At 42.6% G+C, this 15,746-nt stretch overlaps 7 protein-coding genes across 7 annotated transcripts; 2 read left to right on the top strand and 5 right to left on the bottom strand.

The window, feature by feature from the left end:
- Nucleotides 1-5: 5 nt before the first annotated feature.
- On the top strand, nt 6-1,140 carry K450DRAFT_265436 (uncharacterized protein; the record flags this gene model as incomplete). The annotated part of the gene is made up of 4 exons (XM_051592794.1): nt 6-53; nt 350-523; nt 587-728; nt 806-1,140. 4 exons carry the CDS (start codon nt 6-8, stop codon nt 1,138-1,140), a joined length of 699 nt encoding a protein of 232 aa, XP_051445757.1.
- On the bottom strand, nt 1,041-6,461 carry K450DRAFT_235788 (uncharacterized protein). The gene is made up of 13 exons (XM_051588152.1): nt 6,417-6,461; nt 6,189-6,279; nt 5,476-6,114; nt 4,912-5,413; nt 4,631-4,831; nt 4,158-4,559; nt 3,939-4,096; nt 3,581-3,866; nt 2,593-3,489; nt 2,399-2,522; nt 2,005-2,330; nt 1,772-1,938; nt 1,041-1,705 (listed from the first exon to the last, which is right to left on the bottom strand). Exons 2-13 carry the CDS (start codon nt 6,245-6,247, stop codon nt 1,396-1,398), a joined length of 4,071 nt encoding a protein of 1,356 aa, XP_051445756.1. The 5' UTR covers nt 6,248-6,279; nt 6,417-6,461; the 3' UTR covers nt 1,041-1,395.
- Nucleotides 6,462-6,838: 377 nt separating this feature from the next.
- Nucleotides 6,839-8,197, bottom strand: K450DRAFT_235782 (uncharacterized protein). Its single transcript, XM_051588151.1, has 7 exons — nt 8,082-8,197; nt 7,892-7,956; nt 7,786-7,823; nt 7,676-7,715; nt 7,577-7,609; nt 7,235-7,378; nt 6,839-7,168 (listed from the first exon to the last, which is right to left on the bottom strand). Exons 1-7 carry the CDS (start codon nt 8,125-8,127, stop codon nt 7,091-7,093), a joined length of 444 nt encoding a protein of 147 aa, XP_051445755.1. The 5' UTR covers nt 8,128-8,197; the 3' UTR covers nt 6,839-7,090.
- Nucleotides 8,198-8,200: 3 nt separating this feature from the next.
- K450DRAFT_235776 (uncharacterized protein) lies at nt 8,201-9,713 on the bottom strand. Its single transcript, XM_051588150.1, has 7 exons — nt 9,544-9,713; nt 9,352-9,481; nt 9,249-9,288; nt 8,952-9,179; nt 8,815-8,891; nt 8,322-8,746; nt 8,201-8,294 (listed from the first exon to the last, which is right to left on the bottom strand). The coding sequence occupies exons 1-7, from the start codon at nt 9,686-9,688 to the stop codon at nt 8,275-8,277; spliced, it is 1,065 nt and encodes a 354-aa protein (XP_051445754.1). The 5' UTR covers nt 9,689-9,713; the 3' UTR covers nt 8,201-8,274.
- A 150-nt stretch (nt 9,714-9,863) lies between these two features.
- On the top strand, nt 9,864-10,616 carry K450DRAFT_235773 (uncharacterized protein). The gene has a single exon (XM_051588149.1). It carries the CDS (start codon nt 10,055-10,057, stop codon nt 10,454-10,456), a length of 402 nt encoding a protein of 133 aa, XP_051445753.1. The 5' UTR covers nt 9,864-10,054; the 3' UTR covers nt 10,457-10,616.
- Nucleotides 10,542-11,998, bottom strand: K450DRAFT_235768 (uncharacterized protein). Its single transcript, XM_051588148.1, has 5 exons — nt 11,891-11,998; nt 11,572-11,770; nt 11,220-11,359; nt 10,843-11,110; nt 10,542-10,769 (listed from the first exon to the last, which is right to left on the bottom strand). Exons 1-5 carry the CDS (start codon nt 11,946-11,948, stop codon nt 10,628-10,630), a joined length of 807 nt encoding a protein of 268 aa, XP_051445752.1. The 5' UTR covers nt 11,949-11,998; the 3' UTR covers nt 10,542-10,627.
- Nucleotides 11,999-12,104: 106 nt separating this feature from the next.
- K450DRAFT_235762 (uncharacterized protein) lies at nt 12,105-15,404 on the bottom strand. Its single transcript, XM_051588147.1, has 9 exons — nt 15,263-15,404; nt 15,006-15,101; nt 14,816-14,942; nt 14,677-14,752; nt 14,453-14,615; nt 14,234-14,373; nt 13,687-14,151; nt 13,237-13,618; nt 12,105-13,151 (listed from the first exon to the last, which is right to left on the bottom strand). The coding sequence occupies exons 2-9, from the start codon at nt 15,052-15,054 to the stop codon at nt 12,298-12,300; spliced, it is 2,256 nt and encodes a 751-aa protein (XP_051445751.1). The 5' UTR covers nt 15,055-15,101; nt 15,263-15,404; the 3' UTR covers nt 12,105-12,297.
- Between the last annotated feature and the right edge of the window lie 342 nt (nt 15,405-15,746).

The raw sequence follows: 15,746 nt of genomic DNA, 5'->3' as shown, positions 1-15,746 counted from the left end.
GTCCAATGTTGCCTGTCCAAACATTAAATCGTAATGGACATCCTCTTTCTCGAGTGAGATGTCGAAATTGGAACTTTTTTCTGAACTAGCAAATTCATCCGAATTGTGACTTGCAATTTTTGTCTCCAACCTTTTTTTTTTTTTTTCGGGAGTCGAGATCAAATTGGATTTAGATTCGCTACTAGTCATGAACGGCACATCGAACAAACGATCAAGAGAAGACGAGAGCAACAGCGATTCTGAGCAGCCAACTCAGTATCAGAACAGCCGTATCAAGGTTGGTCAGACTCGAAATGTCGACGCTAGTTTGGTACCCCAGGCTCCCAAAGTGCCAAAGACCATGACTCAGAAAGAGAACAGCCGCCGCCTCATAGTAGTGCTTGAACAGGCTACCCTCGAAGCTTTCAAAGTTGGAAAAGACAAAGACGCTCGCTTCCAGCTTTTGAATGCTGATGATCACGTTAACATTTTGAAGAAGAATGGCCGTGAAACGTACGAGGCTCGACCTGATATTACTCACCAGGTAAGCAGTTATTGCTGAGTGCAACGAGCGGTAAAGCATGATACTGATTTTGCTCTTGAATAGTGCTTGTTGACCCTTCTCGACAGTCCGTTGAACAAGGCAGGCCTGTTGCAGGTTTATATCCATACGCAGAAGAAGGTTCTTATTGAAGTCAACCCGCATATCAGAATACCCAGAACATTCAAGCGTTTTTCTGGACTGATGGGTAAGTTTACGTTCAACATATGCAAAATAGCAAGTGAATGCAATGGGAATTAATATATAGGTATTGTTTTTCACCAGTTCAATTGCTGCACAAGTTGAGCATTCGAAGTGTCAATGGCACTGAAAAGCTTTTGCGTGTGATCAAGAACCCAATTACCGATCATTTGCCTACAAACGCTCATAAGATCTCACTTTCATGGGATGCACCCACAGTTCGACTTTCAGAATACCTTCCAAAAATCCCAGAAGATCAAAGCATTGTTGTGGCAGTAGGTGCTATGGCTCACGGCACAGATGATTTTGCCGACAGCTATGTAGACGAGAAGATTGGTGTTTCTGAATACTCATTGTCGGCTTCGGTTGCATGTGGTAAAATAGCTTGCGCTGTTGAGGATCTGTGGGGAATCTTGTAAATATTCACAGAACATCGCGGATGTCGCACAACCTTCTTAATTGTTCTCTCTTCCCATATACTACCTTATCCCTTCATTCCACTGTTTTTTACATTCACCCGGTATCTTGTTTGTAAAATGCTATAGATCTCACACAATTCCTATTTGCAATATAAAGCGCATCGCAATTTTCCTCTTTTATTTTCCATATTGATTGAGCGGAAACAGGAAGGCTCTGTTGATAATTACATCTGGATTGAGGTTGTTTTAATTTTTTCATTTTCCAGCTTCTTCTGTCTGCTCGTCACTACTTTTGAACAAGGCTTCAGCTTCAGCTTGTTTTGATGCCTTATCATCGTCGCTTAGATCACGGGCCCAGCCCATGGGCGATTCTAACCATGCTTGGAACTTTTCAGTGCGTTTTATGCTGTCAGTCTTTTGAGACGTCTTGTGTGGTCTTACAAATACATCCTCTGAGCCAATGATATAGAACATATGGTATGTATTGCGACAAATCTTGTACTGCATGCCAGATTGAACAAAGGCTTTGCTAAGTTGTTCAAGTTTGACGTTTGGACGCACGTTCCTAGTCCATGCGAGATAATTAGCATATAATAAACCAAATAGCAAGAGACACCTTTATGACCTATACCTTTTCAAATATGGTTGTCGTAGCTTATTGTAATCAACGCCTTCGGTGTCTTTGATCCAATCCATGTAACTAGCGACATAGCTTTCATAACGATCTTCTGCATTGGTGTCATCGTTCATATCATCTTTACCCAGCAGCTGGATGGTCAAAATTCGCTTGTTGGCGTCCTAAATACTCTGATTTAGTATCTAGATCCAGTAAAGTAATTCATATACCCCCAATTATATACTTACAAAGTTTGCTTGATAGATATTCTCGTCTTTGCCAACAAGCTCTTCTGCATACTTATTGTAATCATACACAGACTTGGTGGTGGCCAAATCAAAAAGGCGATCACCAGACAACAACGCGGTGGAAATTTCATCGGTTACAAGGGTATGAATTTGCTTTGCAAGGATGTGTACAAGTTTGTCGATGGTGAAAACAAGATAAGCTTTGGTTCCAAAGATGTGGCGTGAGCATTCTTCAAATGACTGCTGATCAACATCGCCTTCGAAGAACTTGTCAATTAAATCCAAAAGCGTTTCGTAGTAGCCTTGAGAGAAATCCAAATCAATTGCTGCAAGCCAATGGCGTTAGGTTCATACATTTTACACAGAACGGATTCTTTTTTCCATGTTTCCTTACATTCGAGGCGAGCACTAGACACACCCAGTTCAATGGCCGCTCTATTCTCCTTCTTAGCTTTCTCAGGGTCCGCTTTGAACTCGGCGTCGATTTTTTTCATGCTGCCAAGGCGTTGATAAGCCAACTAATGACACAAAGAGTCAGAAACAGGGTGTCTATGTAGGCCATGAAACTAAAAAGTACATCTCACTCACCTGGTATAATCTTAAGAAGCAATAAAATGGATTGTTTCCAAATATACTTAGAACTTTGAGCTGCTCAACAACTGGAGCTGTAGCTGCTGCGGCTGCATTCAATACTTGATCTTCAGAAGTTTCCTCCTGCGCATTTGGTACTGGATCAGCCTGAGGTTCGCTCTTGGCTTTTTCAACCGGTTCTGTTGGAGCTACTTGAGCCTCCTCCATTTGAACGTCAGTGGAGTCTTCTTCTTCCTCTTCTTCCTCATCCTCAGCCTTAACATCCGCCTCATCTTCTGTAGCCTCCTTTTCGGTAGTTTCAGGGGATTGCGTTCGTCCAGCATGTCTCCTTCGCCTGGTTGCATCTTTCAAAAGACCCTTACTGTTCGATTTGCGGTTATAGTTTTGCCGCCGGCGAGCTGAGCCTCTGCCAGTCGTGGATGCATCAGAATCGTCCGATATAACAGACTGAGAATCCTTTTCATCAGCCATGGCTTCATCCTCATCTTCGACCATAGCCTTTTTGTTCAAATCAGGATTGACATTCTCCACATCGAAAAAGTGAGAAACAAATGAAGTGGAGAACTCTCGGATCTTGTTGCAATCGCTGTTGGATATACCAGTTTGTCGGTCCAAATATGAAAAGATGAGGCGGGTCACATCTGAGAATAGAGCCTTATCGGGGAAATTGTATCGAAACTGGTGATGGAATAGGCCAGAGGGCTTAATCGAGGGTATGGACTTGCTTCGTAACATTTTTTCAGATTGCTCGCGCTTCAATGTTTCGGCCTCAGTAATCAAAGCTTTAGAAGTGATCGATTTTCGGTCAAGCGCCTTGAAGTTGATACCAAGGTAGTCTAATGCTTTATAATAATTTTTGGCATCGACTTCTCGCCAAATCTTGTTCCACTCACGCTATTAGCGGAAAAAAGGAAGACAGGTGTGAGCAAACAATACGTTGTAAGCTTGTTCAATATGCATATACGACTTCAAATTCCAGACATACCTGAGCTCGTTTCCACTCTTCATCCTTTTGTCGTAATCTCTTCAGCACAATTGGTACCACTTGTGCTGGATTCTCATGCAAAAGCTCTATGATCTCCAAGCCACGCTCATGACCATATATCTTTTTTATGATTCGTTGGTATATGGTCTTTGAAGGTCCTCCGAGGCCAAGCGGCAGTTTAAACTCGGCTTTTTCTTCGTTTGCCATGATGGATATTTTCTTTGCAATGGGATCCAGCAGTGCTATAGTGTTCAAGTTTGCTTCGATGTTGAGGTCATAGTCGTACCTAGAACACCAATATGTTAGCCTTACTTTGTTCGTATCATATTACAAGTTAATATGTGATTATGGTACGAACCTTTCTTCTTCACAACGATGGAGAGCTTCTTCGTATTGGTTTTTCTTGGATGAAACAAATCCGCTATCCTCGCTAGACCATGTGGGATGCGACACAAATTCATCATTGAGTACTTCCCGACATAAAGCATCTCTGCCTGAGCACGCCTCATTTTGAAGCTAATCATTTCATAAGTCAGCTGATGAGAAATTGGTAATTTGATCTGGACATGACACTTACAGAGTTGGGTATCAGTCGGTAGCTTTGGCCATAGGACTTGCTTTGCACATAATCTGGCTTGGATGCCGTTGCGGGGATATTCTCAACTATTTCATCCTTTCCGTTATAACCAACAAAATCTTTAAACCATTTGAAGAGCTTCTTGTCGTTTCCAATAAACGATTGCACTCGTTCCACTAGTGTGTTTTGATCCACAATTTGCTGGCTAAATAAATTGAGGACTTTCAAGAACTCATTGTAAGTGGACTTATTGTTGATGTGCTTTTTGACTCTTTCAAAGAATTCGGTTTCTTGCGCAGACATGGATGGCTGTTTGGGCTCAATTATTCCAAAAGACTCGTCGCGGGCGGAAGAAATTTCGCTGTAGTCAGTCTTATGATGCTGCTTTGATCGCTTTACGCCCTGTATGACCAGAAAAATCAGTCGTCATTCAGGTAAATGGCAACAATCACACACCGTTTTTCAACACATACCTTTGCCACATCCGCACCATTTTCCAACGTATTTCTCTTCTTCCTACCAATCAATACACCTTTCTTTCCTCCTCGTACAGACGCAGTGTCATCAAAGAAGAAGGAGGATGCCGGTTGACCGGTGACTTCAGGTAGGAACTGCTTAAATTCGGAAAGTAGATCAGTGGCATCCTTGAATAGGATTTGAACCTGAGCATACACCTGAGAGAAGACACCACCACCAATGTTAGTTCTAATTGAAACAACCTTTGTTTGCATATCAATCAAGCATTCTGTCTTACCTCTTGTATAGGCTTTTGCTCTTTTTGGTATGTTTGAAGTATTTCCAAAAATTGCTTGTAGGTATCAGGATCATTTCCAAACCTGTTTTTGATCTTGTTGACATAATTAATTGCATGATTAAATTCGACTGGTGCTCGTCGATTGTCGGGAGGAAGCTGATCTTGTTGGCCAGGTCCGGGATGTGGTCCGGCTTCTTCGTGGTATTGCGGCATGCCATGATGTGCGATGGAGGTAGGGTGAGTAGCAGGTTCGTACGTGTTACCATAGTATGATGGTGATCCATTAGAGGTTTGTCCTTCGCGGCTCAGCTGAAGCAATGCTCCACCTTTTGTCGTTGTCGTACCAGTGGGAGTGGTGACTTTAATCACGTCTTGATCATTGATATCCAAAGAGCACTCGATTCGGTATCCAGGTGGCAAAAATGTGTTAAAGCCAGAAATTAAGGTTGGGTGACCACGGAATAAAGTAGAAACCCGCTCAATAACCCCGGGAGTATCGATGCTTAATATATGAATTAGTTGTCGGTGATGCTAAAATGGGTGTGGGAATTTCATGACACTTACGCTTGACTTTTGAAATCTTTCATGATATCCAGGAACTTATTGTAGACGTCGGGTTGATCTGAAAACTGGACCTTGACTTGATCAAGGTAAGTCAACGCATCCCTAACATTCAAAGGTCGGTAAGTCCCACTTGACTGAGAAGACGAACTTTGTTCCGATGTCTGAATTGATGATTTCGCCGCAGTTGTGTCCTGGGGTAATACTTCCGGAATTTCTTCTTGCTTTGGTTGCCATGGTGCAGCGTCTTGTGTGGGTGTATATGGATGGCTATGTACTTCCTCTACTGGTACCTGCGGATCAGTATCCATAGGCTGAGCTCCTCCATCATTATCTTCGTTCACGTCTTCAGTCATAGGGGAAGATTCTGAAGGAGGATCTATTGATGGCAAGTTTCCGGAATCTGGTACCTGTGGTTCGACTTCTGTTGATTCCGTGTGATGACTGCCATTAGCCAAGTCATTAGAAGCAGGTACTGATTCTTGCCGTTCGCTTTCAGGTAACGCCTGAGCTTCGACTGCAGGTGTCTTATCTTCCTTAATTTCTTCTTGTATATCAGCATGAGACGGCGATGTGGTTGATGGAATTGAATTGGGATTCGCGTCTGACACAGATTCCATCTGATGTCCAGCAGTCACCGCACTGTTAAATAAAAAGAGTGAGCACAAAACATTATCGATAGAGGTCTGTAAGCACGTAAAGATACAATTATTTACCTTTCAACAGGAGAGCCTGCTTGAGTGGTTGGCTGTGGAGGCGCATTATTTGTAGACATGTTGCTCTTTCAGTTCAGGATGCTGATGTCAACTGTTGTTTCAGAGGGGGCGAGTGTTAGTATCGCGTTTTAAGGCTGACAATGGAAAGTAGAGCAAGTAATTGACGAGGCTATTGAAAATCTTTCTATTCTTCAGATATGGTCTGAAGTCCATGCAGGGAGTACCTACCACGTTTGTACCAGCGAGTCTGCAATGCGAGAACAACGGAACAACACTGTCGGCTGCTGAAATGGCTTCTGTGGAAGACCTTCTTCCGTTCAACGGCCCTACGTCACGCCATGAGCAAACGTTATTTTTAAGTATGTAAAGCGGAGTTTTCCAGCGCAGTAACATTTGATCGAATAATGGAGAAGTACTCCTGGACATTGTCATATTGCAAAAACCCCTTTGTTATAAGTTCGCCATACTATCTACGTATTCATATTTATACTTGATTTAAAAAAAATTTCAACCGACTACATTTCAAAAAGTTACTTTGCTGTCGAAAGAATTGGAAGTGATCCTATAAGGAGCAGCAAGCCCGTTTGTAGGTTAAAACGAGGCTAGGAGAACATAATAGGCAAAGTTAAGCAATGAGAAATTAGACAATATGGAGACAAGTTTTCATTGAAACATCTTTTTAATTGACCTTGACTATCCATTATGGCAATATGGTGGTATTGCAGGACGAACAACAAAATTTCAGAGCTCAATGTTTGGGTTCTGCACGGTGTGAGACTGGTAATCCCAACGTAAAAAAGACCTTTAAATCAGCATTACTTCCAATACATCTACACTGACATTTACAAAGCTATTATAACAATGAACAAGATATATCTTCTTCGGTTAAATTGATCCAGTCACTACAGCATGTCGGCCGATCGTCGCACGATCCTCTGCACTTTCTTTTTGAAAGTGGGGTAATCCTCACGCCACTCTTTCTGTAAAACAACGCATGCATTAGGGTGAAGTATACTTATATATCCAGAGATTAAGATGGTTCTTACAGCGGCCTCGATGTTGGCAGGAGATTCGTCATTTGGGCTCGACAGCATGGATATCACAGATATTAATATGGTTTCAACGGTATGCACTGGTGACCAGCGTTCGCTAGCTTTCTCATAGCCATACTTGTCATCGCCAGGAGGATGCTGTTATAAAATGTTAGCATCGAGTTTCCAGAGTACCGCGATGAGTAAGCACTGAACGTCTTACCAATATGGATATGCAGACAGTCCCATCAGGATAGACTAGTTGAGGGGTGAATTGGATCAAGGTTGGTATGGTGTAGATAAAGTGATGCTTCGAATTGATTTATACATACCATTAGGATGGTACATGTCGCTTACAAACTTCATAGTTGGGGGCATCATTGGATATGTCTATGTTCATTTTGGTATGAGTTGCAATGTTTGATTACCAATACAACGACGGGTGATGATCCTTACCGATGGAAAAATGAGATGTGCCTTGAAAAAGCCGCCTTCGCTATAAACCGAATAAGCAAACAATCAATGGCATGTCAAACAGGGTTATACATTATTCTTGCTTTACTTACTATATGGTATCTGGGGTTCCGATAACCAGTACCTCCCACTAGACGATGCAAACGAGGTATGAATTTCCGGAACGACAAGGCACAAATAGTTTCAATGGGTCCATACCTCATATATGTTATTGTCGCTAATGAGTCCGGCAGAAAAGCCTTCGACTGGATTCTTTGTTAAGTCTAATTAGGGGGGCAAGATTTACCAGGTTTGATAGACAATGTGAATTGCAGCAGAAGTTACGTGTTCGGTAAGTGAATAAGTGTAGTGGTGATCATGAATCCTGGGTATAGGAAGGCATAAGTACCTCTCAATTGTCTTCGTAAGAGCAATGCTCCTTGTTCACTCGCCATTATTTAGTACAAATCGTGAGTAATGTTCAAAGATATCGGCGCAGACATAAAAGAGCTGAGTTCATTATGCCAGGTCACAGATGCTCATTGAAAGCCCGCACTTGGGTGGTGAGAGAGGAAACAACTTTATTTTAATTTTTTGACATATTATTCATCGTCGCCGAAGTCTTCTTCCTCTTGTTCGTAGTATTCACCTTCTTCATAGTCTCCACTATCATCTCCTACTTCAATCGACACAATGCCATTCATTATGATATATCCAAGGAATAGAGTTACTGCACCGGCAATGGACCATATCCGCTTGCGTTCAAAGTCTAATTGAGCGTCACTCTTCTTTTCCTCCTTCTTCTCCTCTCCTGATTGACCAATGATATTAGACTTAATAGAAGAAAAGAACTCTACGGGACTGTTGGTAAAGCTTTTCCATAGAGTAGGTATTTCCGAAGCGGATTCAGATTGAGGGAGTGGCTCAGCAAAATATGCCTTCTTGAAGCGATCACAGAACAATGAAAGGCGTGGATATTCCGTAGTCAGAATGATGCGAAGACGGTGATGTGGGAGCATAGGATACATGTGAAGTGACAAATATCCGAATGCCAAACAATCGAGAGTTGACGGTCTATCAAGATGGGTTATGTTAAGAGTACAGCAAAAACGTACAATGAAATAAGTGTCATTGAAACTTACTCGTCGCCAAAAAAGTAATCCTTTTCTCCTAACTTAGCATCCAAAACTTTGTAGGTGTCGCGAGCAAGGGTGTACATCTAAATCAAAAATATGATTAGATGCCTTTTCTCCAATAACTAATGAAATATGATACTTACATGATGCCAACCGGTTTCCATAAGCTTCTTAAGGTCGTCGGTTTCTGAAGTAGCCAATGGACTATCGTCATCGTCTTTGATCTCGACCTCATATTTTTCTAACCTTGCCTTCGCGTTGTTTCGTAATCGAATAGGTACAAAATAACGGGTTGGAAAAGGTAATAATTTCGCATAGGTGGGGCGTATAGTCTTGACGAAGTTGGTTTGATCAGCGTACCAAGTGAATAGCTGTTGCATAAACCCTGGTTACTACATTGTTGATGCACATTTGAGGTGGCTTTCTTAGCCTACACCTACCATGCAGTCATATAATTTCTCTTCTATCAGTGAAATATACCTACAGAAAAAGTTTGGGTTATAAACGTGTGCATAGATAAGTAAGAGCTGCCGAGATACTTACGCCAGCGAATCTGCGACTTGTTCAGCAGAGAGTGATGCATTGCCGTCATGACCCTTCTTTGAGAGGTGTGAAAGAATTCGGCTTGCTCCAGCAACCCATACTGGGCCGTCTTTTAAAAGCGGCAGTTGTCCTGGGAAATGGGGTGTAAGTAAAAGTTGTTGGCAAGCGCAAGTCAGAATTGTGTGCGGCTACCAGTTGGGCTAAGCTGTGGGTCATTGGCGTAGACAACCGTAAAATTGGCATTGGTTGCTCGTAAATATGCTTCCACTGCTACACAGGAAGGATCGATAGAGGGAACGTCTAGAGCCGGACCCCAAACGTAGAGTTGAAGAGCCATGGTTTTCAGTCAAGAATCGCAAGCGTGTTTGCCGGGAAGCAAATGCCTTTGCTGTTGTGACTGTTTCAAAACCGCCAGCTGAAATGACACATTTTGAAATAACGGGGAAAAAGTCGCAAACGGTATCATAAGCCAATTCAAGACCAACAAAGGCTATGCATTCAATACGATGTCAGTATTTTTTATCACTATCACTCGCTTTTTGAAAACTGATTTTAACATGTTGCGTGCGGTTTGTAGATTCTGTGATTCGAAATGTGCGAAAATACTCCACTACAAAGCTACCAACCTACGACTCATGTTGCCTTGTAAGTCAACAAGGAGAAATGAAATAATTAATTACATACGAATTATATATAAACGTATATGTCTTTTTCACAGCCAAAGGAACCCAGTTGGTCGATCAAGACCTTGACGGAAGAGTCGGGAGGCAAAGACGCGCCGGAAGAAATTACTATGGACAGATTGCGCCACTTGCATAAACTAGCACAACTGAACATACCAGAAAATGCAGAGCAAGTCGAAGAACTGAAAGAAGATATTAATAGCATCGCTCACTTTATGAAAAAAGTTAGAAAAGCCGACATACCCGCCAGCACAGAACCATTAGTCAGTTTGTGGCAGGACCAGATTGGTCAAACTTTGCGACCAGATGTACCCACTTACACAAAAGATGAAGTCCGGGGAAGGGAGCTTCTTAAAAATGCAAAGAAAACAAGTGGACATTTCTATGTAGCAAGATCAAACGTAGCATTAACGGAGCAATGAAGAAAAAATAAACTGAGGGGATTTTTTATGCAAATGGGAGGGGTGTTCACCTTTATTCTCTAACATTGAATTTAAACATGACAAAACAGAAATGTGGGGGGCAAATTGTCAGATATACGATCACTTCTACTGTATAACAGATCTTGTACGTTTTGTCTCAATAAAGTGACTTTACTCTGCAGGGGCAGTGGTACCTTCAACTGCGGATCCATCCTGTCGCTTCTTATCCAAATCTTCCTTTGTCTTAGCCTCAAGATCTCTGATATCTTGAATGCTCATACCATACCAGCTATCGGTCCAGCAGAACAATTGTCTTATGAAAGTAAAGCAAGTTAGCATCAAATACCCCGTATACAACATACATGAACAAGGAGGCGGTTACAAACCTGTGGAACTTAAGGAACAAGTTGTGAACAGTCTTGGCAATGAAAGACTCAACACGAGATTGCAAACCGAACCACTTGAATTCAATGTACACCAACTTGTAACAGGTCATAACAGGTTCGACCTTCTTGATCCATTGAGGATCATTCAGAGGACCACGACCGGTCTTCTCTGAGTGGTATAGCTTAGGGTCTTCTTCAGGCTTGTAGTCCTTGGAATCGACCTTGTCGTTTGCAACATCGATCAAGATGACTTCACGCTTCTTGAGGTCTGATTTTGTACGACAACGTCATTAGTGTTCAAGGCAGAATTTACCACCACGTCGGATTACAGGCTACGGCCAACATGGCTCATTGCCACATAAGGGAATCAGGCTTACCAGCTTCGGAAATCTTTAATGCGTTGTCAAGCTCACCGCGTGATCCATCAACGTGGAGAGTTTCATATACAATGGAGAAGGCATCCTTCATCCAGCCGTTTCTAAGAACAGTCTTGCATCGGGGATAGGCGTTCCATGCTCTAGAGAAAAAGAAAAGAAAAAGAGTTAACATATGGCGACCAATGTTTTGATTTTATGGGCCGCGCCTGGCTACTCTAACAAACACCATGGTCGTGTGGTATCTATGTTTACCGGATACATAGCCACCGACGTCCCGATGTTTAGAAGGTGATCAAGCCGGGCAAATAGTGAGACAGTATGGCGTAAAAAAAATGAATGGGGTTCAACTTACTCTTCGTACATGTCAAGTGATCCAGCTGGGGCAATAGCACGCACAAATGATGGAACACGGGAAGCCAAGCGGAAGATCTTGTATGTATACTGGCCCTTTTCACCATCTTCCTTTTCATAGGGCTCATTCTTCAAAACCTCAACACCTTCACCACCACCAGTGTTTTCTTTGGATGCTTGAGCAGTTGCATACAGTTGAGCTGTGTACAGTTGAGGTTAGATAAGTAGACGATGGCGGTATTCTGGGCGAATCAAGCTAGTGCTGATCGCGCTGTGAATGAAAATCATCTATGTGGATCTAGCTGATCGATTGAACCTACCAACTTGATACTCTTCTTCTGTACAGTTGTTGACGACACGGAATTCTTGGATAATCATTTTTAGATGAGAAAAAGTGCCAAAGCAGGAAACCTTTCGGTCAGTTTTTTATTGCCATGGATTTTTTTGGCAGTTTGAGAGCGTGGCGACGTCACAATACCGGCGGGTGAACGGTCATTCAAAAAACAATTTAAATTCCGGCAGACGGCGAAATGTGCCGGTGCCAGCAAACGCCATTGTGATGGAAGAGTGTTTATGATAACAGCAGCAGCATACTAAATTTTTTATTGTAAATGCAAACATATCACTTTATATTCTTTTCACTGTCTGGAGGAGACAGGCCTTTCTTCCTGGTTTACTGAAACCTATTTTTTTTCTTTCTTCTTTTTACATTTGGATGACAGTTTGTCTAGTTGCTGCCAAGCACTTTGGCGACTGCATCAGAAGCGGCCTTCAAAGCCTTTTTGGGGAAGCTGGAAGGTGCGTCAAGAGTCTTGGCAGGTGCGCCCTTGTTATCTTCAGCTTTGGAAGCCATAGAGGTAGCTTTACCATCTGGAACGTGGATGAACTTAGCAGGTGAGCTGTCGGTTGCAACGGCATCAACACAGTAGTATCCCTTTCGCTCAAATTGCATGATATCACCGTGCTTCAAATCCTTAACGTTGGCATCGGCATATGCAGCATCCTTGAACTCAGTGACAGGTGTGATGAAATCGGTAATTTCATCACCCTCTTCCAACTTCTTCTTGGTGAGCAAGTAGTCATAATCGAGAAGGATAACATCGACGAGTTCATCTCCGTAAGATAACCAAGTGACCTTCTTCTTAGTCTTTTTGAAGTCTCCTTCCAGATGAAGGTCCAGTTCAACAGCGGTTACCTTACCGGACTCGTCCTTCTTGATATCACGGACAAAAGCATTACCCCAGTCCATCAAAGTGATCTCCTCATTGAGCTCGAAGCTGGCAGCGTCCTCTTGTTCCAAGATGATGTGATCGGATAGAGTGGTTTTCTTGCTGCCAAGTTCAGGGTTCTTCTTATGCTTTGGTCTATCTTCTACAACAGCCTGGCTAGGAGCTCCATTGACCTTGCATTTGACAGCATTCTCCTTAGCAATAGCAGTATGACGAGGAGCGATGGGGTCAATGACCTTCTTGTTCAAGGACCAAAGCTTGTCCCATTCAAGAGTCAAAATGTTTTGGGAAGCACCTTGCATGATGATATATTGCTTGAGTGCCTCGATGGTCATACCACGACGGCGAATACCTGGTAAATCAGAATGAGGTTAAATATGGTTGTACCACGCCATATGAACGACGACAGTTTAGAAAAAAAAAAGAGAAGGACTAACCTCGGACAGTAGGGAAACGGGGATCATCCCATCCAGTGACCAAGCCTTGATCGACGAACCATTGAAGCTTTCGCTTGGAAAGAAGAGTATAAACGAAGTTAATTCTGCTAAAGTCCCAGATGACAGGTTTGCGCAACTTCAAGGCATCCAACATCCAGTAGTATTGAGGGTTACGATCACGGTATTCGTTGGTTCTAAGAGCATGGGTGACGCCTTCGATACTGTCTACGATGGGGCATGCAAAATCATAAGTGGGATAAACCTTGTATTTATCGCCAGTGTAGTGGTGAGGTGTGACGTTGACACGGTAGATGACAGGATCGCGCATAGCCTTATTAGGGTTGTCGACACTGATCTTAGCTCTCAAACAGCAGGTCATACCCTAAAAAACATACAATGTTTAATATACTTAGTTCACTCTCGACCATTAAAAACATTGTGTTAACTTACAAACTCGGTGGCATTCTTCATCTCCTCGAAGCGGCGCAAATTCTCCTCGATTGGCAGATCGCGACTCTTGGATGCGATACCATTCATACGTTGGTCACGCATAGTAGCTTGGTCGGTATCATCGACATATGCATCTCCAGAGTTGATGATTTGAAGAGCCAAGTCGTAAATTTTGTCAAAGTAGTCAGAGGTGTGTGTAACGACATCTCCCTTGATGCCAATGAGTGCCAAATCCTCCTTAATGGATTCCTCAAACTCGACCTTCTCCTTGGAAGGGTTGGTGTCATCAAACCGAATGATCAATTTACCCTTGTATTGCTGGGCAAAGTACTGGTTCAACAAAGCAGCCTTTGCGTGTCCAATATGCAGATAACCACTTGGCTCGGGAGGGAAACGAGTGACAACGCTACCCATATGAGCATCATCCAAGCCGATCTCCAACTTTCCTTGGTCGGAAGCCTTAGCCTATGTATATCGATTAAAAAATCAGTTTTTAGTCCGATAAACGGAATGCCTTATTTTTTAATTTGCTCGTGTCATTCATTACCTTGGTGTCTTGAGCCTTTGTCAGCAAATCCACAGCCAATTTAGCAGCGGGAAGTTCCGAAACATGATCAAACCAACGGGTGAGGTAGTCACCAAGTGACTCCTTCTTGGACTTGTAAATTTTACCGAAAATGGGGGAGCCTAATGTAATATATTTGGTGAATAAGTCAAATTGTTGATCATGGTAATTGAAAAGCGACAGCTAGAAAACTACACATACCCTTCATGGTACCCCAAACAGCAAAATCTGCAGCAGTTGGCTCATAACCAGCAATGTATGATCTCAAGGTAAGATGCTTGTTGATTTTCTTGTATGCACCATCCAAAGCCTTAAAGTCGGTAGATTGCAATTGTTCATCGACAAAAGCCAACCATTCGTCCACCTATGTATCACGTTTAAGTAACAGAAAGAATATTCCAACATGTATGTATTTGGATACTTACAGCAGCGGAGGAGGTAAGGGTGGGATCAAATTTGGCCAATGCATGAACGATATCTTTGGTGCTGATATACTCCTCGCTGTAAACGTGGTGTGAGTAAACATCTCCTAATCCATCGACAGTAAATACCCACGATCCTTACTTTCCAGACTTCAAAACGCTGGTGGCAGTCTTAGATCCTGCAGCATCAACATTCTTGCCTTGGACAAAGTCAATTTTGACAGCGTTCGGGTTAGTGGCGTTTGCTTTAGCAGCAGTGGCAACAGCTCCTAAAAACGAGCCATTAGTAAAGGCATTCTTCTAGTAACTAGGTCCAAGTCTATTATACGAACCCAATGCCACGGGAGCTGCCTGAGTTGCAACGATTAATGTTGTGGACATTATTGAACGGGAAATTTCACGCTGGCGATGTCACTTAAAAAAAAACACTGCGACTGAACGTGAGTCAAACAAAGTCACGTATGCCTGAAAAAAATCGAATGTTTGCTCTGAGCCAGTCTGACAGCCGAGCAGTATAATAACGCACTTATGCGAAAATGCCCCCAACCAATACACACTTCTTTAACCTCGACGCGATGGAACAACGTACATTGCTTTTTCAAAGGCGAAGAAACACCATAAAGATTTTTGGATCCAATAATGAACATTTTGACCTTTGGCTAATAAGCTCTGATCAACATGAATAAGCTATCTCGTGGGTGGGTTTTGTGGGGAAGATAGCTCATTATCAACATCTTTTCGGGTTGGAAAACATCTGTATTCAGCAAGATAAACATGGACACATATATCCTTATCCCATGAGCATTATTATTCAAAAATGAAAATCCTACATAACCCCAACTGCTTTTTATCAAATTGTAGCCAGCCATGAACGTCCACATGCAAAGCTTGTTATGGAGAAAACTAGAGGAAATGGCCAATGGCTGGCGGACACTCCTGCACGACTTGAATCCCCAACCGAGTCTATTGGAGAAATCCAAAGTCATGTGAATGACTACCTTAGTCGGAGCAGATGGCGCCAGCAAACGATTATTATTGGCTACGATCGGCACTCTAAATGAGGGACTATTAGT

This window comes from Umbelopsis ramanniana, assembly GCF_025399195.1.
Source record: "Umbelopsis ramanniana AG unplaced genomic scaffold K450scaffold_19, whole genome shotgun sequence".
NCBI classification, from domain to species: Eukaryota; Fungi; Mucoromycota; class Umbelopsidomycetes; order Umbelopsidales; family Umbelopsidaceae; genus Umbelopsis; species Umbelopsis ramanniana.
The sequence above is the reverse complement of the archived record's forward strand: the minus strand, read 5'-3'. Positions and strand labels throughout refer to the sequence as shown.